Genomic DNA, 24,224 nt, shown 5'->3' with positions numbered 1-24,224 from the left:
AGTCAGTACACTCTATCTTTAGTTTGCAATCTACTTTGGTCCATGTGGAATGCTTATCTGGATAGAGTGTTCCGTGATGTCAATAAGAATTCTTGGAATATCATTTCCAATGAAATGGATATATCCAACTCTTTCGTTTCAAAGGCATCTTTTAAGACAAGAAGAATACTTTCAGTTTCTTGGTCGGTCCCTCCTCCAAATTACATAAAGATCAACATTGATGGAGCATCTAAAGGAAAACCAGGCCTATCGGGAGTGGGGGGTGTCTTCAGAGATCATAATGGGAGTCTTCGGACATGCTTTCTCCCTTGGTATTGCCGTACTGGATGGAATTATGCTTGTGTGGCCGAGGCTTTGGCAGTCTATCATGCTCTTAAGATAGCTGCTGAGCTTGGTTTTCAATCCATCTTGGTTGATGGTGATAATATTACCATCCTCAACATTCTGACTCACAAGTTCCTTTCCATACCTTGGAGAATTAAGCCTATTGTTGAGAACTGCTGGTCTCTGTTACACAGATTCACCCATGTTTCATTTCAGCATATCTATGGGGAGGGCAATGCTGTGGCGGACCAGTTGGCTACTCATGAAGCTGAACAGCAAGGATCTCACTCCTGGAATACCTTTCCCCCTGATTTTTTAACTTCTTCGCTAAATGTAGATGCACCTTCCGTATCCTTTTTTCGTATAATATAAATTTAATTTCCACCCAAAAAAAAAAAAAAAGGGGATGAATTCTAACCTATGGCGGGGGCCATGGGGCCTAGACTAATGAGCCTAACCTCTAAAGCCAATTTGCTAACATCACTTGAAAAAAATCATGTGAAATAGCACACACATTGAGCAACCAAAGTACTCAAGAAAGCACATACATTGAGCAGATAAAAGCAATCAAGAAAGCATGAAAAAAGAGCAATTAAGCCCATTCAAGCACATTATCAAACAAGGGATATGCACAGTGGGTAATATGCTACAGGGAACAAAATGGAAGGACAAACTTCTTAAATTGTGAAGTTAGGAAACTTACTTCGCCATTCCATGTCTGGTCGCAGACGTGGGTGGCAATGTTACGAAGAAGAGAGACGGTGTACCAAGAGACTCGACAGCTCTCATCCTCATCACTCAAGAAATCCTCCTCTTCGGGCTTCGGAAGGTCAAGAGGGCCTTGTGCCGGCTCCAACAGTTTGGGTACCTAAATTCCCGTAAGCTAAAAAATCTTGTGCACTTATCCCCAATTGAAGTCCCTTTATTCCCTATGTCATGGGAAGCCATGGATGAAAAGTTGCGGAAAAAACCCTAAAGTAGGGTATTCACGCAGATAAGGAGGGAAAGCAAAGGGTTTGCCCAGGGAAGGAGGAAGAAGAAAAAGAGGGGAAAAAAACATAAACGTCTTTTGTGTTTTTTTGGCGCACAAAAACTAGGGTTTAAAATCACTGATTGAGCGGTTTTAGTTCATAATAGCTGAAAAAATCGTAAAATCCACACAAATATGGAAGACAAAAAATTATTATTATTATGAGAGACGGTTAGGAATGCTAGCGGGTTATAGGAATTAGGAATGCTAGTAAGTTTTGATGTTAGGTTGCAGCAAATTATTTTAAACCATTAGATTCAAATTTATTATCTTAATTATAAAATACATAAAGATAGTGAGAAGATTATACCACTCAACCACATACGGTATTTTTGGAAAAAGGTGCTCTTAGTCAGCTTTTGCTGGCTTTCGCTGGAAAAATTGGGATCTTTTAACAAAAAGTTGGGGTTGGGATCGGTCTCCCTCTTCCTTATTTCTTCTTCTTCTTTCCCATTTTGCGAACCTCGTCTGTAACAGTCGGTGATCCATCCTTTTGGCTAACGCCTTTTATCTCCCTCTTCCTCATTTCTCTTTTATTCTTATTCTACTTTCCCCCTGTAAACATTCGTCCTCTTCTCTGACTAGCAGTGAACAACGAGAAACTCCGATAAGATTCTTCAATGCGTAACAAAGATATCTCAGACTTCTTCCCGACATAGCAAATTTTAGGTTCCCAAAAAAAATAAGTTAGATATGTACGGCTGTACACCTGATAAAATCGTATATACATATTCTTGTAGGTTTTGTATATTAACTTGTATATGTAAAGTTATACATATTAAATACACTCGACGGCATGGATTCAATCTATCTAATCTAATGGTCACGATACGTTAGCATACCCTATTCCCGGGTAACCTGCTAGCATCCCCAGTCTTTATGTTTTTTTGGTAAAAAAAAAAAATTAAAAGTGAAAGGAAAAGAGTAGATTAAAAGAGGCGAAAATCATCGACCAATCCTAAGCTTGGAAGTGATATCTTCTAATTAGAAATGGATATTTGACCATTTTTCAAAGAAATTATCAAATAAATGATAAAAAATATATATAAGAAAAATAATAAAGGCAGATGAGTGCTGAAATGTTGGGTGATGTATTGGGCGATGGTTTGAGGAATCAGATTGGATTGGATTGGATCAGAATTGCCTGATGATCTCAATTCTTTGTCGATACTGTATCAGTTGATTGGTATGGACAAGTGGTAGTAGCAAGATAAAAAATGGATTTAAACGTAAAACCAAGGTTATTTCAATCCGATCTAGGGCAATCTAGATGGTATTGACTTTGATGGATCCCATTCTCAATACCAAGTTCTCAAAATCTTAGTCTACGCATGGAAACACTAGACCCACATGGTTTTTTTTTCTATTGAAAAAAGGCAAGTGTTTTTTGTCTGACAGTGATTTCTACACCCAGACTGTACACCCTTAAGAGGGGCACAATGGTCATTTCGAGTCCCTATATTTGTGGCATAGGAATGAATTTCAAATAAAACTTAATTCCCTAAAGAGAAATAATATCCTTTTTTTTAGATGAATAAGAAATAATATCCTTACATGTACATAAAATGATAAATTTAGTATAAAATCCTTCTTAGGGACAGCTCTCGAACAAAAATTTGTCCCATAAAAAGAAAGATTATCCTTAGCATGTGTCAGAATGGGATTTTCTCAAAACTATTACAATATTAGTATGAATAGGTATCAAATCATCGTATCGAATAGAAATACATCTACTTTCCTTTAAAAAAACATTTTTTTTTAATCTTTTTACCATTAATTCATACATTCAATCAATAATATCGATCAAGTATCAAGATTGAAAACTTGCCAAACCGATACGACTGATCCAATATTGATAGTTAAAACCGTACACGAAGAATTGACAAATTTAGTATGTCAATCCTTCCTAGAATTTTATCATAGGAGTATGGCAATCCATCCTAGAATTTTATTGCAGGTCCCTTTGCATTGGGCCAAGGTTTTTTTCTAACAAAAAATAATCTTTTTCTAGTGGATTGCACCGGGTCAAGGTCTTTTGTTTTTTTTTCCTTGTAGATTGCACAGAGTCAAGGTCAATTATATATATATCTATATATATATATATGTATAAATTAAAATTTTCATTTTTGTCCTTGTATTATGGGTCCCCTTGCACCGGGTCAAGGTCAATTATATATATATGTATACATTTCCCTCGGTTGTTGGGAAGGTGGGACTTTTCTTGGTTATGGTGTTAATTTTGGGTGCATCATTAAATGTAGGTCCCAGTTTCTCCGTACCCGAGGAAGAGAGGGGGACGTGGTTTTTAGACCCTAGGTTTATTCTGTAAACCCCACCACGTGATCAGGTAAACTTTGTCAATAAGTTTTCATTTTTTTTTTCTTCTTTTGGGTAGAACTTTGTCCTTGCCTCAAATGTATTGTAAATGCACATTTGGGCCTTGGCCTAGGGTTTGCAGCATGGAATTATTTATTAGTACTGGTATCGATATCTGATCCAAATTTGAATTGGTATTAAAAAGGATTGATGTGTATTAGTTATTTTTACTATTTTAATCCTAAAATGAAATGGATAATCAACTTGTATCAATCAAAGATCGCAGATCTATCTCAATCAATAACAATATGATATGGTCGATATGATATCGATACTTGAAACCATGGTTTGCATTGGTCAATGGTGTAGATTATTTGATTAAACTCCTCTCAAGAGCCTTGATGCTTGATTTGCACCAATTTTCTTGTTTTCTAAGAAGTGTAAGTTTATTTTTCATATTATTATCTTATTCATAGCTATACGTTCAACATATCTTATGGTTGTGATTTTCCTAATAGTTATTAGATCATATCTCCCATTTATATAAAAAAGAAAGTTCATATATCCCATGGCCCAATAGCATATGTTCCTTGTACCGTTTGTCAAAATAAAGTAAATCCCATCTTGAAGGTCTTTTTTTTAATGAATTGCGCAATGGGACTTTACTCATACACACTAGGGAAGAGAGAATGATAGGAGAAGAGGAGACACATTAAATACAAACTCACTCATCCATATGACAAGAATCGATCTACTATCCTCCTAACGCTTACATTTCAAGCAAAAGCTACAATCCAAGTGTGGTAGGCAATGGATTCACCAACTTATTATGCTATGTGAATGGTGAATATGCACCTATGGCTCTCTTTAGAGTCATACTGCTCCAATATTGGTGACATTCTTTATTTATCATCCTTCCTTCAAGAATGTTCATTTTCTTTTGTTTCGAGGGAATTGAACTATATTGCTGACTCATTTGTTTGGAAGACCTTATCTCTAACTGAAATAGTTTGGCCATTATTCACTCTTTGACTTTTAAAACTACGTGACTCTGAAACCTTTGCCTCAAGCTAAGCTCCCGACAATAAATCATCAAAGAGGAAAAAGAAAAACACCTACATCAGCAACATGGAGTAAGCAAACTCGTCCATGACACATTTCTTGTTTTTTTATATTTATATTTTTTATTTTTTGATAGCAATTTTCTTGTTTTATTAGTGGAAGGGAAGTTTCACTTGTGGTGCTTTTTAGGAAAAGGAAACAACGATGCAAATGTCAGTAACCTTCATATTTATCAACTCAAGTGGGACATAGACATACCCTTATTTTGTTTTTGGACATTGCCCTCGAAGTGAGAGAATCAATGAAGTTGTTAATATTTTTTAGAATAAAATTAAACTTATAATAAAAAAAAATTTGGTAGGTCAATCAAAACAATAAAGAAGGCTAACAAAATAATGTCCTCCAAAATAAATATGTTAAAAAGAGATAAGGATGAAATTCCTCTTTGAAGATAGGAAATTAAATTCTTATAATTAGATTCTACCAATAATGTCTCCATGACCTTTAAAGACCTTTAAAAAAGACTTGAACGAAGACTTCACAGTTCACAATACTTCACCTCCACCACAAAAAACACAACACTACCTTCTTGTTGTGGGTATCACTCCAGTTGTCTCATCAAATATTCAATACATGTTATTTATTTATTTATTATTATTTTTTTAATATTAATAATAAATCTTCGGCCTAACTAATCCTGTAGAAAATATATACAATACAATTGACATTATAAATTAATATCCTTGGTTCATTCATTTCATTCATCTTATTCAGTTCTACTTCTACCTCTATTCATCTTCTTCTTCCTTGATCGATCCAAGAGATAAAAAGATGGTGGAGAAGGTGTAAGTGTTCTTTCTTTCTTTCTTTCCTTTCTCGCCTAATCTTACCTCAGTAACCCGAAACTTGTCTGTTGCCTGGGTTGCAACAGCCAAGTCTAGTACCAATTAGGGAAATGAAATCTCAAGGGTACAAGTAAAACAATTCACATTAGGTGGATATTTTCAAACTTACCCGAAGATTCCATTCCCTTACTGTTACCATGGGAAAACAGCGAAATTTTTTCCATTAACCACATAGTCACTATGAGACGGACTAAACGAGTTCCTTAGTTGCTTTATCATTTTTTGTTGTTTTGGTTAAATTAAATTTATCCACTATTCCTACGTACGTACAGGTTCAGCTGTGGACTAGAATTAGCGGATGTGGTGTTGGCTTCCATGCTCCCCCAGTCTTCGTTGGCAGCGATTCAAAAACTAAACGATGATCGTACCAAGAAGAGCATAAGGGTTTCGTCCTTACCATTATCTCTGGGATACAAAGCCTTCTCTGACGATCAAAACAAGAGCGACATCATAGCTTTTGGCTGCGAAGTTGAACCAGTATCATCAGTTGACCTGTCCTCGAATTTGGAACAACTTCTCCCTGAGTTCAATTTCCTTCAAACGAAAGATAACATTTTTTCTATCAACCTAGAAGCCGTAACACTCTTCCGCTCCCTCCATCTTCAAGATCCGGACCTCTTCCAGGTACCTCTCTCTCTCTCTCTTTTTGTGTTCAAAAATAGAAAAATACCCAAAAAATTTGTTTATTTTTTTTATTTGTTATTTATTTATTTTTAAATAAAAATTTATATTTCTATGTCTAGAAACATAAATGATGGAACAAGTCTGACTCATTTATGCTTTTTGAAACAATTTATGGGTCAAAAAATTACTGACCCATTTAAATGTTTTTAAACTATTTAGATAAATGGTCTCAATTTTGAAATCAAAATCAAACAATTTATTAAACAGTTTCATACTTTCAGTAAACCATTCAGTCTGACTTCAACACGCTTAGAATCAGGATCGGTCTAATTGGTCCATATAGGTGATATAAGATTGATTTTCTTGTCTTCTTGATACATATAAGGGAGCCCCTCTATCTCTATTGTGGCATTGTGCACTGTCTTAAGGGTGCTACAAGGCGGGGCTGAGCCAGATTTTAAAAAACCTAGGTCCAGCCGAGTGTGAATCAGGTTCTTATACAATCTGATCCACACATATGGAATTCAGTTAATCCACCACAGGGTTTTTCTCTATTTTATTAAAAAAAAAAATTAATAGTAATAATAATGCAGGGATTGAGGAACCCTTCGAGGCGGCTGATTGTAACGGGACACTCTCTAGGAGGGTGGGTTGCGTCGCTCTTCTGCTTATGGCTGCTTGAGAAAATTGATAAGAAGAACAGTAACCTTCCCATTTGCATCACCTTCGGATCTCCACTCCTAGGCGACGATGGCCTCCGCAAAGCCATTCGCAATCAATCTGGATGGTATCCTCGGTTCCTGCACGTCGTCTCCGACCGGGACATCATCCCTCGTACCTTCCTCTCATCCACCACCAACAATACTTACAAGCCTTTCGGCACATTCCTCATGTGTTCTCCATCGGGTTCTGCTTGTTTCGATGATCATGATTCAATCCTCAGTCTTTTGGATGCTATAGGTTCATCTCAGTTGCCCACCAACCTCATGGATTATAAGAATCTATTGGAACACCTCACCCATCAGATCATTATCTCCAAAGGAGCTTCGCAGCTACATGAATTGAGTGGCGATTCACTTCGAGCCGGTATAATTCTTCAATTGGACGCAATTGGAGATAATAGAATGAAGGAGGACAATGTGGAAGACCCTTTGATTACAGCCATGGAGAGAAGAGAGAGAATGAGTTACCACAAGCACAAGGACCGCATCTCCAAGTCTGAAAAGAAACTGAATGATTCGAAGATGGACATGGCCAATCTTGAATGGTACAAGAAGATCTGTTCCAGTAAAGTGCCCATCGGCTATTACGACTGCTATAAGAGGAAGCAGTTCCCAAGGGACATAGACGTCGTATTGAAGAAGAAACGTCTCACCAAATACTGGGAAGATGTGGTTGACGACGCAGAGAGGAAACCCCCAAAGCAAGGGTTTGTTCCTTTGCCCACACGCCTGCTCGGCGGAGGAACAAACTATAGGAGAATGGCTGAACCTCTTGATATCGCTGACTATTATGACCAAGGCAAGACAAATTACCGCACTCAAGGGCGGCCTAGGCATTATAAATTGTTACAGACATGGCAGGAAGAGGAGGAGAGATTGAAGGCAGAGGAGAAGAGATTGAAGGAAGAGAAGGAGAGAGCGGAAGGGAAGGAGAGAGCGGAAGAGAAGGAGAAAAACATAAGGGATAAGGCTGCCACTTTAACAGTGGATTCTTGCTTTTGGGCAGATGTGGAGGAAGCAATGATTTTGATCGAATCAATTAAGAATGGAGAAGTTGTTGAAGAATCACCCATGGCACAATTAAAGAAATTTGAGGATTATGTGATGGGATTGATAAATAACTTGGCGGTGTCTCCTGAGATTTTCTTGGAGAGTAGCTTCATGAAATGGTGGAAGGAGTATGAGAAAATTACTGAACCTACTCATGGATCCTCCCTAGCTGACTTCATGATGAGTAAACGTTACCTACACTATAAATAATTATCTAACAGATCGATTGGAACCACCATCTGGGGTTGTGTTGCACATTGGCTGATGGGTATGGAGGTATAATTACTGTGTTCAATAAGGATAGTATGTATGCGGCTAAGGAGTTCTGTATGGGTTAGTAATGGGGGAGAAGTTAGAGGAGTTAATAGGGAATGGGTGTTATCGTTTATTTGTGTTTGCTTATTTATAATTATAATAATTTAATAAATGTGAGTCTTGAAAATTTTAAAAAATAATTCAAATGAGATAAGATGAGCTTTCTAGCCCAAACTAGACATCCTGTAAAACCACGATTCTCTCGTCTTCTCTCTAATCTCTACTCAGATGTGTGTACGTAACAAAATACTATGGAAAAATTACATCCCTTCTCTTATAGTTTGTCGAAATTATATGTGAATCTAAGGTTTGAACGAATTACGTCCCCTACCCAGTATTTTAAAAGATTTTTATAATCAGATTCAATTTGTTAGTCACGTGAAATTGGAACCGTTAGTTGGTGATATCATTTAATATCATACATTTTAATGTTGAAAATACCCTTATATATACACCCATGAAAGTACTTATATATCATAGTATCTCCTTCCTCTTCTTTCTTCCTCCTCCTCTCTCGGCTTCTCTCCGTCACCTCTGCGATAAAACCTACAAGATTGAAGATAAATGAGTTTGTGTTTGAACATGTAACCTTTCTTACAACCTCTCAAGAATTTTAGTTTTCTTTGACGAATCAACAGTAAGAAGCTGTAGCAGCAACTTACATTATGTTACTGAAAAGTGATAAAGCTTCTCTTTCTCTCTCTCATCTCTTCTCCCCTTATTCCTTTTCCAACCGGCGGGAGCCTTTCCATGATTATTACTACGTTATCGCAGGAACAAGAATCACACAAGAGATTCTCTTTCCTTCTATTACGAAGATCAGCAACCAACTCTCCATTTTATTCATTCTCACCATCCTAACAAACCTCATCCCTGCAAGAAAAAAAAGTGAAACAGGAAAATGTTCATAAATTGTACCTAACAAACCTCACCCCAGTAGTCGGGATCCGGTGCTCCTTGATAACAACATCGTCGTCACCTTTCCCAAGGACCATAAGGGACAATAAGAACCCCTTGAGACCCAAAGCGTAGAAATGCCTGGAATCGAAGGCATCACGGCGAGGGAAGCGTCGTATTTCCAGATGCAGCGACCGGTGGAGGTGTTCCATAGGGCAAGGAGAGAGGGCCCACTAATGGAGGCTAAGAGCCAAGAATCGGCAAAATCATCTGCAATTCAGATCTGGTACAGTTCCGTGAAATACCACCTTTAACGGGTGACACGTGTATTGATACCAATGCAATGGTCCAGATCTCGTACAACTAATAAAACCTTAAATCAATGAAGAGTCATTTAAATCAGATCTGGACCATTGCATTGGTATCAATACACGTGTCATCCCTTAAAGGTGGTATTTCACGGAATTGTACCAGATCCAAATTGCAGACGATTTTTTTCCCACGGGCACATACCGAGCAGAGATCCTGAACGCCGAGCTTGGCTTTATCAGAGGAAGGATTGAACTCCATCTAGAGAATAACGAGACGTAGGCGGAAGTCCCAAAGAGCGATGCAGCCCTGACGGTCTTCGACGGCAAGGATGAGGTGGGAATTAGAGGGATGTGGGTGAGGATGTCATGGCGGAGTGGCCCAACGGACAGTGGTTACGAATGGGACAGAGGTTACGAACAGGAAATTCCACTATATGGTCTTTTGTTGTTTAAAATTAACAATATATTTACACCGTCAATGCTAGGGGAGGGGATGTAATTCGCTCAAACCCTTAGATTCATGTGTAATTCTAACAAACTATAAAAAAAAGGGAGGTGTAATTTTCCTAAATACTATTAATATCATATTATAGGAGGAATTAATCTATAATCCACCATGAAGCCAAACCTAATTAGCCTGAACAAGGTTAATTAAATCAATATATGTGAATCCCATATTTAAAGGTCTGAATCCTGAGCTTTGCAGGATTTGCAGATTTTGGTCCAATCCAAGATTATCAATATATTGTGCTTCACATTATTGACCATTTAATTATAACACTTAGTTAAAAATGTGAACTCAATTAGTAATCATCTATGGGTTGCTGGGATGGTTGGGATGAATTGACAATTATATAGATAGGCACAAAGTCCAAGATTCAATTAGTTTGTGTTACACAACAAATCACCATGATTTATGATAATAATAGCCAAAAGGAAAATATCTTTTATGATATATGTTTACGTAATGGTCATTAATTTATATATCCATGGGCCAATAGGATATGTTCGTTTGTACCATTTAACAGAATAAAATAAGGTTAATAGCACCTGCACCTGCACCTGCACCTGCACCTGCAACGTGGAGTCAAGGAAAGTTGTCCATTAGTGGAAGGAAATTTCAATTTCTGAGAGGAAGCTACGTTGCAAGTGATGTTTCGTACTTTGATTTTGATATATCAAGTGGGACATTCTATTATTTAACAAAGACTTGACTTTAGAGAGATGCTCTTACCTCCACCGAAAGGAACATAGAAGCTTCCATCTCTCAAGATAGTATAAGTTAATGATGCGGTAAAAATTGATTAGATAATCTTTCCTGTAGTTCTTGGTGCTTCAATCGATCTACATAGAAGAGATAATAGGGAAGAACCGGATTGACCCGACAGGAGACTCTCTGATACCTAAGTCAGATATTTCCATAAAATATGCTCAAGATAGTTTTTCTAGTAAAAGAAGTGATTGATCCCCCATGATGGAAGCTTACCTTGGTATTTATAGGCTGCTGATGAAGGAAGAATGGGAGACGATTGTGAGGAGTCCTGTCTAGGCGTAGAGTCATTGAAGGAGTGGCTCTGTGATTCTAAGAATATTCCGGGTCTTAGGGTATTACAGGAGAATATTCCCCCCTTATCTCGAAAATACCAACCGTGTGAGGGATAGATGTCTATGGTGACGTGTAGTCGATAGAGTCATGTCCTTGTAAATAGGGATTACGTTCCTTGAATGTAGAGGTGGACGAAAGCACGTTTCTGAAAACCTTATTGTTGACGTCGGGCCGCGGTGACGGCACGGCCCGATGGAAGGTCGAGGTGGGGGCACGACCTGATGAGATGCCGAGGAAGCAACACGGCTTGATGGAGGGTCGAGGTGCGAGCACGGCCTAAAGAAATGCCGAGGTGGCAGCACGGCCTGATGGAGGGCCGAGGTGTAGCATAGGTTAGGACGATCCCTTCCCGTGCCGTGGTTGGGAAGAAATACCCACATCACAAGCCCCCGCTCTAGCAGTTCGGCTTAGACAGCTAGAGCGTTAAATTTTGTTGACATTTTCGATCATGTGCCGTCCACTCGGTGCAAAATGTGCTCATTCTCCACCGCCTTCTTTTATAAATAGGGTAGTCGTTATTTCACCTCGGGCAGGCGAAGAGACAGCTCCTGTTCGCCGTTTATCTCAACAAGATCCAGCCGTTCATTCTCCACCGCCTTCTCTTATAAATAGGGTACATTTTTTCCAGAAGTCGTCATTCGATCTTATGATAAAGTAACTCAACTCGCTCCTATCTTCAGCGTGGACTTTCAAAGTATTTCAGAGCAACCCGGTGTCATGAAGGCGCTTTGCCTCCTCCTCCACCTTTGAACAAGCGACAACCACGTCCTTGAACCGTTGAGTAGCCTCGACTGAGAAACTGAAGCAGCATGTTTCGCACTGAATAGATAGTGCACGTCGTACGAAAGTCGAGATTGAATTAAATGCTCTAGCAGATCGATCCGAACTACTAAAGCGGGGGGCTAGTGATGAGGCAAAATATGTCCCCTTCCTCAGCACGGCTGAAGCGTGTATGCAAACTTGAACAGAAAACTGACCCACCACCTCGGCCCTTCATCGGGCCGTGCTGCCACCTAGGCCCTTCATCGGGCAGTGCTGCCACCTCGGCATCTCATCAAGCGGTGCTATTACCTCGGCCCTCCATCAGGCGGTATTGCCACCTCGGCCCTCCATCAGGTGGTGCTGCCACCTCGGCCCTCAGTCAGGCTGTGCTGCCACCTTGGCCCTTTATTAGATCGTGCTGCCACCTAGGCACTCCATCAGGCCGTGCTACCACCTTGGCCCTCCATCAGGCGGTGCTACCATCTCAGCCCTCCATCAGGCCGTGCCGTCACTGCGACCTAACGTCAACAACAAGGTTTCCAGAAACGTGCTTTCATCCACCCCTACATTCAAGGAACGTAATCCCTATTCACAAGGACATGACTCTATCCTCTACACGTCACCATAGACATCTATCCCTCACACGGTTGGCATTTCCGAGATAAGAGGGAAATATTCTCCTAGAATACCCTAGGACCCGGAATATTCCTAGAATTACAGAGCCACTCCCCTCAAAGACTCTACGCCTAGACAAGACTCTTCACATTCGTCTCCCATTCTCCCTCTATCAATAGCCTATAAATACCAAGGTAAGCATCCATCATGGGGATCAATCACTTCTTTTACTGGAAAAGCTCTCTTGAGCATCTATTGTGGAAAGATCTGACTTAGGCATCGGAGAGTCCCCTGTTGGATCAGCCCAACTCTCCCCTGTCATCTCTTCTGTGCAGGTCGGCTAAAGCACCAGGAACTGCAGGGAAGATCATCCGATCAATTTTTGCCGCATCAAGTTTATTTATTGATTTATTGTCATTTTTTTGGGCTTGCATGAGTGGGCTGGAATATTGTAGCACATTTTAAAGAGATCCCGTTTAAAAATCAGTTAAAGCCCATTCAACATTAAACATGTCCATAGTCCAATTAAGGCCTGACTAAAGCCGAATTAAGGTAGCCTGATTATAGCTCGAGGCCGACCAACCGAATGTAAAGCGTACCATGCCCTCAATAACTAAGTCCGATTAGTTAAATGGGCAGACACAGTGCAGTCTTTGAAAGTCTTTAAGCTCGATTAAGTCCGATCGAAATCGGACCGGCCCAATCGATCGAAACCCCTACTCCCAACCCTAGAATCACTCTTTTGTATCTGGGTTCTATGGAGAGATGTTGGATCCAAAATTAGTTCCATCCTGGTCTAGCATCTTAAATGAGACATCCAACACTTGTCTCTTTTATTTCCATTTATATCCTCATCACTCATGGAATGACAGAAAGTAAAAGAGGTATTGAATACTCACTCATATGAACCCGTACGACGAGATGATTTTACGAGCAGCGTATTTTACCTCAACTACCGGCCCGAATACTTTGATATTGTTTTGCAAAATTTAGACAAAGTTCTGTTTCAGATTTTCTCTCTTTTATTAAAAAAATAATAATAATAAATAATGCAGGGATTGAGGAACCCATCGAAGCCACTGATCGTAACAGGACACTCTTTAGGAGGATGGGTTGCATCGCTCTTCTGCTTATGGCTGCTTGAGAACATTGATAAAAAGAACAGTAATCTTCCCATTTGCATCACCTTTGGATCTCCACTCCTCGGCGACGATGGCCTCTGCAAAGCCATTCAAAATCGTTCTGGATGGAATCCTCGATTCCTGCACATTGTCTCCGACGGGGACTCCATCCCTCGTACCTTCCTCTCATCCACCACCACCACCAATAGTTACAAGCCTTTCGGCACATTCCTCATGTGTTCTCAATCAGGTTCTGTTTGTTTCGATGACCCCAATTTAGTCCTCAAACTGTTGGAGGCTACAAGTTCGTCTCAGTTTCTTAGCCTCATGAACTATCAGAATCTATTGCAACACCTCACCCATCAGACCATTGTCTCCAAAGGAGCTTCCCAGCCACATGAATTGAGAGGCGATTCACTTCGAATCGGAATAAATCTTCAATTAGATGCAATTGGAGATAAAAGAATGCAGGAGGACAATGTGGAAGACGCTTTGATTAGAGCCATGGAGAAACCAGAAAGAAATTATCAGAGTCAAAGGAAGCGCATCTCTAACTCTGAAAAGAAACTGAATAAAATGAAGACTGATATGGCCAATCTCGAATGGTACAAGAGGGTCTCCTCCATTGAAATTCCCAACGGCTATAAGACTCCCATCGGCTATTACGATGGCTATAAGTACAGGCCATCTCCAAGGGACACAGTCGTCGTAACGCACAAGAAACGCCTCACCAAATACTGGAAAGAAGTGGTAGAGGAAGCAGGGAGGAAACCCAGAAAGCAAGGGGTAGCTCCCTTTGGGACACGCCTGCTCTTCGGAGGAACAAACTATAGGAGAATGGTTGAACCCCTTGATATAGCTGACTACTATGAGGATAAGACAGGCAAGAGAAATTACCGTACTGAAGGGAGGCCTAAGCATTATAGATTGTTGCAGGAATGGCAAGAAGAGGAGGAGAAAGCTGCAAAGCATAAGAGGAAGTCAAGCACAAGGAAAGGGCTGCCACTTTAACAGAGGATTCTTGCTTTTGGGCAGATGTGGAGGAAGCTGTGATTTTGACCAAATCACTGAAGAAAGGAGAAGCTGTCAATGGGGGAACAGAAGAATCAACCATTGAAAAGCTAAAGAAATTTGAGGATTATGTGAAGGGATTGATAGATAACATGGCAGTGTCTCCATAGGTTTTCTTGGAGGAGAGTACCTTCATGCAATGGTGGAACGAGTACTATGAGAAAATTCGTGAACATACTCATGGCTCCTTACTAGCTGAGTTCATGAAGAATAAACTTTACCGACACTATAATTAATTTGCCCATTACATAGTGTGAGTTGGTTGTTTCGGTTTTGATTTTTTTGGCAATCCTTCTGTTGTTGGTTTGTTTCGGGCTAATGCCTCTTACTGGCATCTTTGCTTTGTAATTTTCTTTCTTTATCTTTTTGTCCTTTCTTAGGGTTTAATATATTTACTTATTTAGCCTGAAAAAATATTATCTAGCAGATGTTCCACTCTCGCCAGTGTTCTTAGTGAACTTCTGTAGACAAGTTTATAATTTTCTGTAGTAAATAATGCTCATTTTTTGTTCTTTCTTTCTTCTTATGTATTTCCCCACTCATCAAGTTGGTGTTAATTCATAACTGAACCAAACCAACTAGTATAATGCTTGTACTAATCTCAATCCACCTCTTCCCTCCCATGGCCATTTAATGGTGCATAAAAGCAATTGTGTGATAAATTATAAGCTTTAAATGAGGTTTTTCAATGGATCAGTCTACCCCTTGCAAACAAACATGAGTTTTTTGGTCTTGTCTCTATTGATGATGTTTTATTCTTTTCTAGAAGCACATATCAAACTGGTAACATTTTTGAAATTTTTTCAAGCTGCTGAAGTTGTCTTCAAAATCTTTGTTTTAGATGGTAGTAAGCTTTACTTTCAAATTTTGAATTTGAAATTGAACACATAAATTATTTTAAAATTTCTTTAGTTGATACTCTAACTAGAGAGTTCTTGCTGGAAAAATAGTCCAAGCAAATTAACCACCCTCATCCTCCAAAGAAATTAAAATCTCCCCAACAAAGTATAAACTAGTTCATCTTCCATTCAAAAAAATCCTTACTCATTTCCTTCAAAGGCCAACACCTCCTCCTTCACCATCCCAGACTGCTTTATTTTCTCAATTCCCTAAGCCAAATTCATATTTTTTTTATTTTTTTATTTTTTGGGTACAAAGGAAATTCATCTTCACCAAAGAATTTAAAGACATCTAGATATTACTACAAGTCTACTACTCAGTCTCAAATGCTATTTATTCAATAATTCATAGGGAATGTCTTGATTGGTTTTCTCCATATATAGTTTGATAGGTGGCTATGAAAAATATTTAAAAATGGGAGAGGGTTCCGTGAAAGGAAGATTAGCTTTTGTACCAATGTAGGGCTAACGGGAGGACACGTGGAACCATCAACAGCGGCAGGATTTTCACCTTTCATGCGAGGCAAGGCAGTCGTTTTTCCCTCCCATGTGTCCTAGTTTAATTAGAAGCCATGTTGCCTTTTACTGATCTTTTTCCCTTAAAAAAATGTTAAATAAGATAATGATGAAGTCAAATATATATATTAAAATTGATTTGCGTGTACTTTCGCACCATGATTGGAGGAGGAGGGAAAATTTTCTTGTTTATGATCACCCAATTTTTTTAAATGATTTATTAGGGACTATTGTAAGGACCTGTTTGCTTTTCTTGTCACCATCATCTTCATTTATGTTCACCATATCTTCAGTGTTTTAGGCTGTTTGGTATGCATCCTCATTTGGAATAGATTATGAGTCTACAAGATTATTTGTATTCTGAAACTTAGATCTTCTCTATTTTCTTCCATTCAAATGCACTCAGAAGTCAGACCTAGAATTTGTTCTAATGGTACATACCAAACACAACCAATTTCCTTGTTATTCTTAGGAAGTTTCAACATGGAATTAAGGAAATTAGTTCCCCAGAACCCTTTTCCTTCTCTATTTTTTTTGGGCGAGAATTTCCTTGTTTTGTTAATTCAAGGAAAGTTCCATTTCTAATTTTCTTTATGAGAGAGGGAAGCAACGCTGCAAATTAATGTTAATTTCTTTGATATATCAAGTGGGCCACGAGCGTAAGGGAAGGACAAAGATGTAGGCCCCACTCCCACTGCCCCACCAAGCTCGAAGACTTGACTTAGCAGAGATGGTTTCCGTTCAACGCAACCCACCCTTTTCCCATAAATATACACAGTTCATTTCATTCATCTTATTCACTTCTATCTTAGATCGATCCAAGAAATAGAGAGATGAGTCATCAACCCAATCAGGAGAAAGTGTAAGTGATTCTTTCTTTCTTTGTCTCGTTAGTTGCAGGTTTTTAGTTGCTTTTTCACTTATTTTTTTTGGTTGATTAAATCAACCCACTCGATTCTTTCCTACGCAGGTTCAGCTGTGGGCTTGAATTAGCGGGTGTGGTTTTGACTTCTGATCTTCCTCAGCGTTCTTTGCAAGCTATTCAAAAACTAAAAGATGATCCCACTAAGAAGAACATAAGGGCATCGTCATCACTGTTCTCTCTGGCTTACAAAGCCGATGATGATGATCAAAACAAGTGCCAAATCATAGCTTTTGGCTGCGAATTTGAAAGAGTATCATCAGTTCTCTCCCCGACTTTGGCACATGGTTCCCCTGAGTTCAATTTCCTTGAAACTATAGATAACCCTTTTTCAATCAACGAAGAAGCCCTAGCACTCTTCCGCTCCCTCCTTCAAGATCCGGACCTCTTCCAGGTACCCCTTTTCTCTTTCTCTCTCTCTCTCTAAATCCAAGTCCAGGCTGAGCTCTGGTGAGGAAATTAAAGCTCCATGTCCTCTCAATCCTGGTGTCCGATCTCCCCTGAAACAAACCCTCGACGTGATAAGGTCCTGAGTCCTACCGTTCGGCCCGCCGACGGTCGGCGACTCGCTGCAGTGCAGATCGGACGGCTACAATCCAACTTATGCCGAGTCCAGGTTGAAGATGTCCTTGTGGGACCTATTAATGGACGCTCCCAACGGCCCAATCTATTAAAATTTTAAAGGGAAGAGGACAGGTATGCTAGCGCCTTATTCCTAGGTAATGCGCTACCATACCTGTCCCTCTCCCAATTTTAAAATACGTTATCCTCTCTTTGGAAAGTCTACGTTGCCACATTGCAACACGATTGGAATAATTGCTTTCCGTTCTGGGCCCCACACTTGTACACTAAATTCCGTCAACCAAATTAGGGATCCGGCCCGATTCAACTCGTCCCAATGAATATGAACGTTGTTCGAATTTCATGGTCCGAATCGGTAGGGAATCGGGCAGATTTCGCTTGAACCTTAGGAACCCAGATTGGATTCCCTGCATTTTTTTCGTTGTTTTCATGGCTACCCCTCACATACATACCCACGTCCTCTACTTCTGGCCAAGGGGTTGGTAGCTTATGGTGGAAGGAAACCTTACCCCATCACTGTTCGAGCCGCTTGCTCATTGATCTTGCAAAAGCGCTGCTTGCCGTATGGAGGCTTCAGCATGGGTTATTGAGTTATGATCACTACAATGGAGCATCCATTTTTTCCATTACAACATAAAGAAAAAAAAAGGTCTTTCTGATTCTATTTTTTCCTCTATAAGCAGGAATGGAAGAACCCATCGAAGCCACTGATTGTAACGGGACACTCTGTAGGAGGATGGGTAGCATCCCTCTTCTGCTTATGGCTACTTGAGAACATCAATAAAAAAACCAGTAACATCCCCATCTGCATCACCTTCGGATCTCCACTTCTCGGCGACGATGGCCTCCGCAAAGCCATTCACAATCACCCTGGATGGAATTCTCGGTTCCTACACGTCGTCTGCGATGGCGACCTCATCCCTCGTACCTTCCTCTCATCCACCACCACCAACAACATATACAACTACAAGCCTTTCGGCACATTCCTCATGTGTTCTCAATCGGGTTCTGCTTGTTTCGATGACCCTGATTCAGTTCTCAGTCTGTTGGCAGCTACGGGTTGGTCTCAGTTGCCTAGCCTCATGGATTATAAGAAGCTATTGGAAGACCTAACCCATCAGATGATTGTCTCCAAAGGAGCTTCGCAGTTATCTGCATTGAGAGGCGATCCACTTCGAGCCGGAATAATTCTTCAAGTGGATGCAATTGGAGATAAAAGAATGCAGGAGGACGACAAGGAAGACACTTTGATTACAGCCATAGAGAAACGAGAAAGAATGAATTACCAAGAACACAAGAAGCGCATCTCCGAGGCTGAAAAGAAACTGAATGACATGAAGATGAACATGGCCAATCTAGAATGGTACAAGAAGATCTCCTCCTCTCGGACCTCTCCTGAGGTGCCCATGGGCTATTATGACTGCTACAAGAGCAAGCCCTTCCCAAGGGACATACACGCAGTAAAGTTCAAGAAACACCTCACCAAATATTGGGAAGATGTTGTAGACGAAGCACAGAGGAAACCCCGGAAGCAAGGGGATGCTGCCATGGGGACACGTCTGCTCTTTGGAGGAACAAACTATAGGAGAATGGTTGAACCTCTTCACATAGCCGACTATTACAAGGCAGGCAAGAGAAATTACTGTACCAAAGGGCGGCCAAAGCATTATAAATTGTTGCAGGAATGGCAGGAAGAGGAAGAGATTTTTGTAGGGCATAAGAAGTCGTCAAACACAAGGGAGAAGGCTGCAACTTTAACTGAGGATTCTTGCTTTTGGGCAAATGTGGAGGAAGCTATGATTTTGAACAAATCACTGAAGAATGGAGAAGCTGTTGGGGGGCCAGAAGAATCACCGATAGAAAAGCTAAAGAAATTTGAGGATTATGTGATGGAATTGATAAACAACTTGGTGGTGTCTCCAGAGATTTTCTTGGAGAGTACCTTCATGCAATGGTGGAATGAGTATGAGAAAATTCCTGAACGTACTCATAGATCCTCGCTAGCTAAGTTCATGGAGAGTAAAAGTTATCAAAAGTATATCTAATTATCCATCATGTATTACTCTCATCTTCATTGTTAGCCTTCTTAGTCCAGCTTTTCTGTAAACAAGTTTTACAATATTCCTTTACCAAATAATAGTTTTATAATATTCCAAAAGTTTGTCATGAATTAAGCAAAGCTCTGTTATTTCTTTTTTATGACACGTATAATTCCATGTTAAATTACAAAACCATTGGCAAAATCCAATGCTCCCCCAGTCTTGTGGATCAATGGGGTTTTGCGATTATACTTTGATATAAAAAGATTGATTTGTTACAATTGACATTCAAAAGGACCAGCACAGGATCAAATTATGAATAGCCACAGCCCACAATATCCTGCTATGCTGCATGATCTTTGCCTACAAGTAGTTGAGTCAATTCCACATTCGTCGTCAGTCATACACCGGTGGTCTGCACAAGAATCAGGGACATGGCATGCACTCTCAATCCCATGAACGGCATTTCCTCTTCTTGGCATAAGAATATCAGCTGGACAGATTTGCAAAGACATTGCACTTGCACGTTTTCCTTGTTTTTCACTCTGCACAAGAAAGATCAGTCATTTGCTTTTCTATACAATTGATGCTTCTAGTAAAGGATCTGACAGAACATATTTTACCAAGTGAAAAGAGAGAAATGACCAAAAGTGGATACTTGGCTAGTTTATTAATGAACAAACCAAAATTATAGTGAACCAACTGAAACACATCATATAGCCCTGCTGGTATGTTAATAACTAATGTGCCACATCAATAGCAGCTTCTGGAATTGGGAATGTGATATCATGAGAAGACACAGAATGCTGTTATTAACATATCCAACAGCAGGCCCTAGGATGGTATAGTACATACGTTAGCTATGACATTATTGCTTAATGTCTCACAAAGAAATTTGATATAACTCTGTTAAAACTCCGGCAAATCATGGAAGAAGTATGTTCCTAAAATATCTGGAGATGAGGTTAGAAAGAACACCTTGATGTAAGTCCAGTTAGTTGGAGTGTAGATCTCTGGAAGCTTCTCATGCCAATCACTTCTCACTGGAAGAGGGTGACCCTCAGTTGTAAAGATAAAATTTTTATTGACCAAAAATGAATCATCAAAGAGAAGATAGAGATACTTGCACCTATAAGGGAAAAAAACAAGTGCATTTATAAAGCACTGTAAGTGACAAGGTAACCATTATCATTGACATATGAAATTATGGTTACACAAAGGATACGGAATCGCTTACGTTTCAGCAAGAAAGAAGCTATGCTGATGATCTTCCAATTGCATCGTTGTCACATCCTTAATGCTTGCAAACCCACCTTCTACTTTGGTGTACAAACTGAGAGAGTTCACAATTGATTCACCCACTTCTATGTACCAAGGATCTGACAATGCCAAATATAGTAACAATAACTAAATGAGCAATAAGACAGCGTTGGATACACATTCTTTTTATCTTTTATTTTTTTTTTCCCCCCTCAAGTGTTCTATTGCTTTTAGAGCAGGAAAAGGTTTCCATCTAGAAGAAAGTGTAAAGTGACATGCGTGAAAAACGCTTTTTCCAACCCCCCCCCCCAAACCCCTCTCTTGAAAAAAAAAAAAAAAAAAGGAAGAGAAAAAGACACTTTCTAAAGAAAATGTACAGTGTGATCAATGCAAATCCTCCAAACCCCACTTTTTCTGATTCTAATCGCATCCCTGTCAAGGGTCAAGAGAAGTTATTTCGTTCACCAGGATCAAATCATGGCAGTTTCACCATTACTTGTACAGAACTGCTGCAACATCATTGACTGAAACCATTTGATCTCATCATTAATCATCATGCCTTCCATAGCCTGGTTATTTTTCTGTTCTTCTCTTTGTCAGATACATCTCTCAGAATCTGGCTGAAAAAACAACCTTGCCATCGAACCATCATGATACCCTTTCTTCTTTGGGCCAATTTCAAGGAATATTATCCAATAGCCATAATATTCAGAAAGTGCAACCGTACTTGTTTTCCCACCATTGCACTAATCTTAAAACTGTTTTCCTTACTGATTTCACCATGGCAAGCCACCTTGCTACTGCCAGTTGCTTCATTTGCTCGTACAACTAACAGGATTTTCACATTACCCATGTGTAAGTTTCAGTGCTGCAACAGAGCTCCATTGCTGGGTGCTGTGGACTCCCATAAAACAGAATCAGGTTCTGATCAGACTTACGTCCCTTTTTCCTTTTGTCGTGAACATCTGAACTAGAAAGATCAGAAACTGTTTTTTTGTTGTTTGATCACAAAACAGCAAAACTGTTCCCAAATGCCCCCTAAGACATTCAACATTAAAATTATTCTTTTGTTTTACGTTCAACCATTGCATGTTTCGACGTTCAGAGTCTTAAACTTCGGATAAAATAAGTAGAGACCTTTAGCATGGAAAATGAAAGAGAAACAAAGAGTTCATTCGCAGGGTGTACTCATCAAGAAGAGGTTTACATGTAACATTGAGAAATGATAAAATACACACCTTTACAGTTCCCATCTCGCCAATTTTTAAATTCATTTCACAAAGCCACTTGATGAATTCTCCATAGGGTATGCTGGAGGTACTAGCAAGGTCAAATGACAAAAGCATACTTGGATATGTACAGCAAGATGGAATGATCTCTAGAGAAGCACATCAGTTCCAACACAGTGATCATTCACACTATTCAACAAAGATAATATACCCCAATTACCTAGAGTTCAACAATCATAGATGCAGAGCGTCACTTTTTATATATCACCAGGAGAAAGAAAATGCCAAAACAGTGAGTTTTTCAAGAGATGCCAAAGCTGTGGCAGCAGAAATCAGGTCTATTTCATGAATGACCATTTTCTAAAGTAGTTGAGACACATGATACTCTGCCACACTTAATCATGACATAGCAATTGCATCGCCAGCAGTGAAAAATTCCCGTAATCAGGCTGGAGTTGGTTTCGTTCAACCCAAATTCAAGCAGGTTGATTATAGAAGCCACTGAGTGACAATGGGAAGCATTTCACTCTCAAGGCATTTTCCTTTATGGGATGAAAATTTGTTCCATTTTTAACTTCCACCCAACCAAGTCTACTTGTACCATCCAACTCTTTATCTTTTTTCTAATTTGCATGTGCACGGGGGGAGGTGGTTCCTTCAATTACAACATTATTCTTTACTGATCAAAGAGGTATGTTTTCATTCATCACACACACACACACACACACACACACACACAGCACTAAGAATCACACCTTTGGTTGCTTGGTAAAGGTATAGTGTGGACTCTGCTAATTCAGGCCGCAAAGGATAATATTTCTCTGTAGGATGCAACATTTCACGGTCTAGCAAGTATCTGTTCGATGTACTCTTTCAATTAGACAAACAAATCGACTTCCACAATACAAATGTTGATGAACTGTATAAAAGCAAATAAATCCTAGAAGCATTATTAATGTATGTTCAGTTGTAAAGAAGACTCGCTCATACCTTTCTGGTAGCACACCAAACCTTTCCCACACATGAAAAAATTCACGATGTGATGAATTAGCAGCTGCAATATCTCCAACAAGAACCTGATTACGGCAATTTAAAGATCATACTTGTGTTTTTAACAGCAAACCTATCTGAGCAGAAGTTACAATGCCAACCAACTGTTGGATCATAGATCAGTAAATACTAGCAGCAATTGCCCCAAAGCTTTGGGCCTCATAATGTTTTAGTATTAGTCGTAATAATATCATTTGAAAAAAAATCATGATATATCATACTATTATAGTAATATAAGAAAATGCACAAAACTTAAGAAAATTATTCCATTGTTGGACAGTCATAATTAACTGTCACAATGGCGGCAGTCAAGCTTGACCACCATATACTCCCGTAATTTCATTATTCTAAAACTACAATGAAGAACACTCTTGCTTCAATCTTCCAGCAATCACCATGAAATAAGTAGGGTGTTCAATAACTTGCCTGTAGACCAGGCCAAAAAGCCTGAAGGCTAGTCAGTTGCCAATAGGTTGCCTTCCCTGTTCTCATGTCAGCTTCATGATACCTGGAATACAGAAACTGTACTTAAAATTACATCATACAGATACAACTTTTATAAGATAATACAATTACGTAGCAGCAGAAGGAGAAACTCTAAATCACACACAGGCATGCACAAACTTGTGCACCAGAGCTACTAGAGGTCAATGATGTATGAAAACCGCATGGAAGAATTACTGATTTACTGTAATTATATTGAGTAATTTCCCCAGGTATACTTTAACCCACCTAAACCTCTGCTTCTCCTTACTATTTGAAGTGAGTAAATGTTTGTTCTTTTCATTATCATCCTAGATTTTCAGAAGAGGTATGCATTAAAGTGGAATATTTCTGCTCTATGGTTATACTTTGCAGCAGTATGCATCAATGTCCTGGTAAACAAAGAAGAAAGTTGAAATATTGGCTTTCTTTTTGGACTTTAAAAAAGTGGGAATATATTGGAGACAACAACTTCCATATTTCTTTTTTTCTTTTTCTTTTTTTTTTTTTGGG

At 39.4% G+C, this 24,224-nt stretch overlaps 4 protein-coding genes across 5 annotated transcripts in view; 3 read left to right on the top strand and 1 right to left on the bottom strand.

Annotated features, from left to right (window-relative positions):
• The first annotated feature begins 5,496 nt into the window (after positions 1–5,496).
• On the top strand, positions 5,497–8,522 carry LOC122076454 (senescence-associated carboxylesterase 101-like). The gene is made up of 3 exons (XM_042641754.1): positions 5,497–5,577; positions 5,910–6,261; positions 6,855–8,522. Exons 1-3 carry the CDS (start codon positions 5,564–5,566, stop codon positions 8,241–8,243), a joined length of 1,755 nt encoding a protein of 584 aa, XP_042497688.1. The 5' UTR covers positions 5,497–5,563; the 3' UTR covers positions 8,244–8,522.
• Positions 8,523–13,559: 5,037 nt separating this feature from the next.
• On the top strand, positions 13,560–15,056 carry LOC122075415 (senescence-associated carboxylesterase 101-like). Its single transcript, XM_042640439.1, is given in 2 exon segments — positions 13,560–14,656; positions 14,659–15,056. Coding segments are annotated over 2 exon segments (1,377 nt in total). The 5' UTR covers positions 13,560–13,588; the 3' UTR covers positions 14,968–15,056.
• A 1,816-nt stretch (positions 15,057–16,872) lies between these two features.
• Positions 16,873–19,816, top strand: LOC122076232 (senescence-associated carboxylesterase 101-like). Its single transcript, XM_042641561.1, has 3 exons — positions 16,873–17,008; positions 17,117–17,462; positions 18,334–19,816. Exons 1-3 carry the CDS (start codon positions 16,980–16,982, stop codon positions 19,693–19,695), a joined length of 1,737 nt encoding a protein of 578 aa, XP_042497495.1. The 5' UTR covers positions 16,873–16,979; the 3' UTR covers positions 19,696–19,816.
• Positions 19,776–24,224, bottom strand: part of LOC122076231 (alpha-mannosidase I MNS5-like) — an 8,056-nt gene continuing 3,607 nt past the window's right edge. For both annotated transcript variants that reach the window (XM_042641559.1, XM_042641560.1), the window contains 6 exons: positions 23,655–23,736; positions 23,169–23,254; positions 22,934–23,034; positions 20,927–21,068; positions 20,668–20,818; positions 19,776–20,234 (listed from right to left, as the gene is read on the bottom strand). In XM_042641559.1, coding sequence (XP_042497493.1) covers positions 19,998–20,234; positions 20,668–20,818; positions 20,927–21,068; positions 22,934–23,034; positions 23,169–23,254; positions 23,655–23,736 — 799 coding nt within the window. In that variant the 3' untranslated portion in view covers positions 19,776–19,997. The remainder of the gene's footprint in view (positions 20,235–20,667; positions 20,819–20,926; positions 21,069–22,933; positions 23,035–23,168; positions 23,255–23,654; positions 23,737–24,224) is intronic.

Source organism: Macadamia integrifolia, chromosome 4 (genome assembly GCF_013358625.1).
Source record: "Macadamia integrifolia cultivar HAES 741 chromosome 4, SCU_Mint_v3, whole genome shotgun sequence".
Classification (NCBI taxonomy): Eukaryota; Viridiplantae; Streptophyta; class Magnoliopsida; order Proteales; family Proteaceae; genus Macadamia; species Macadamia integrifolia.
This window is presented reverse-complemented; position numbering and strand designations above follow the sequence as displayed.

Coding starts and splice junctions, on each gene's coding strand:
- LOC122076232 (XM_042641561.1), top strand. CDS start 16,980: ATGAGTCATCAACCCAATCAGGAGAAAGT. Junction 17,009..17,116: donor CAACCCAATCAGGAGAAAGT/GTAAGTGATTCT, acceptor TTTCCTACGCAG/GTTCAGCTGTGGGCTTGAAT. Junction 17,463..18,333: donor AAGATCCGGACCTCTTCCAG/GTACCCCTTTTC, acceptor CTCTATAAGCAG/GAATGGAAGAACCCATCGAA.
- LOC122076454 (XM_042641754.1), top strand. Junction 6,262..6,854: donor AAGATCCGGACCTCTTCCAG/GTACCTCTCTCT, acceptor ATAATAATGCAG/GGATTGAGGAACCCTTCGAG.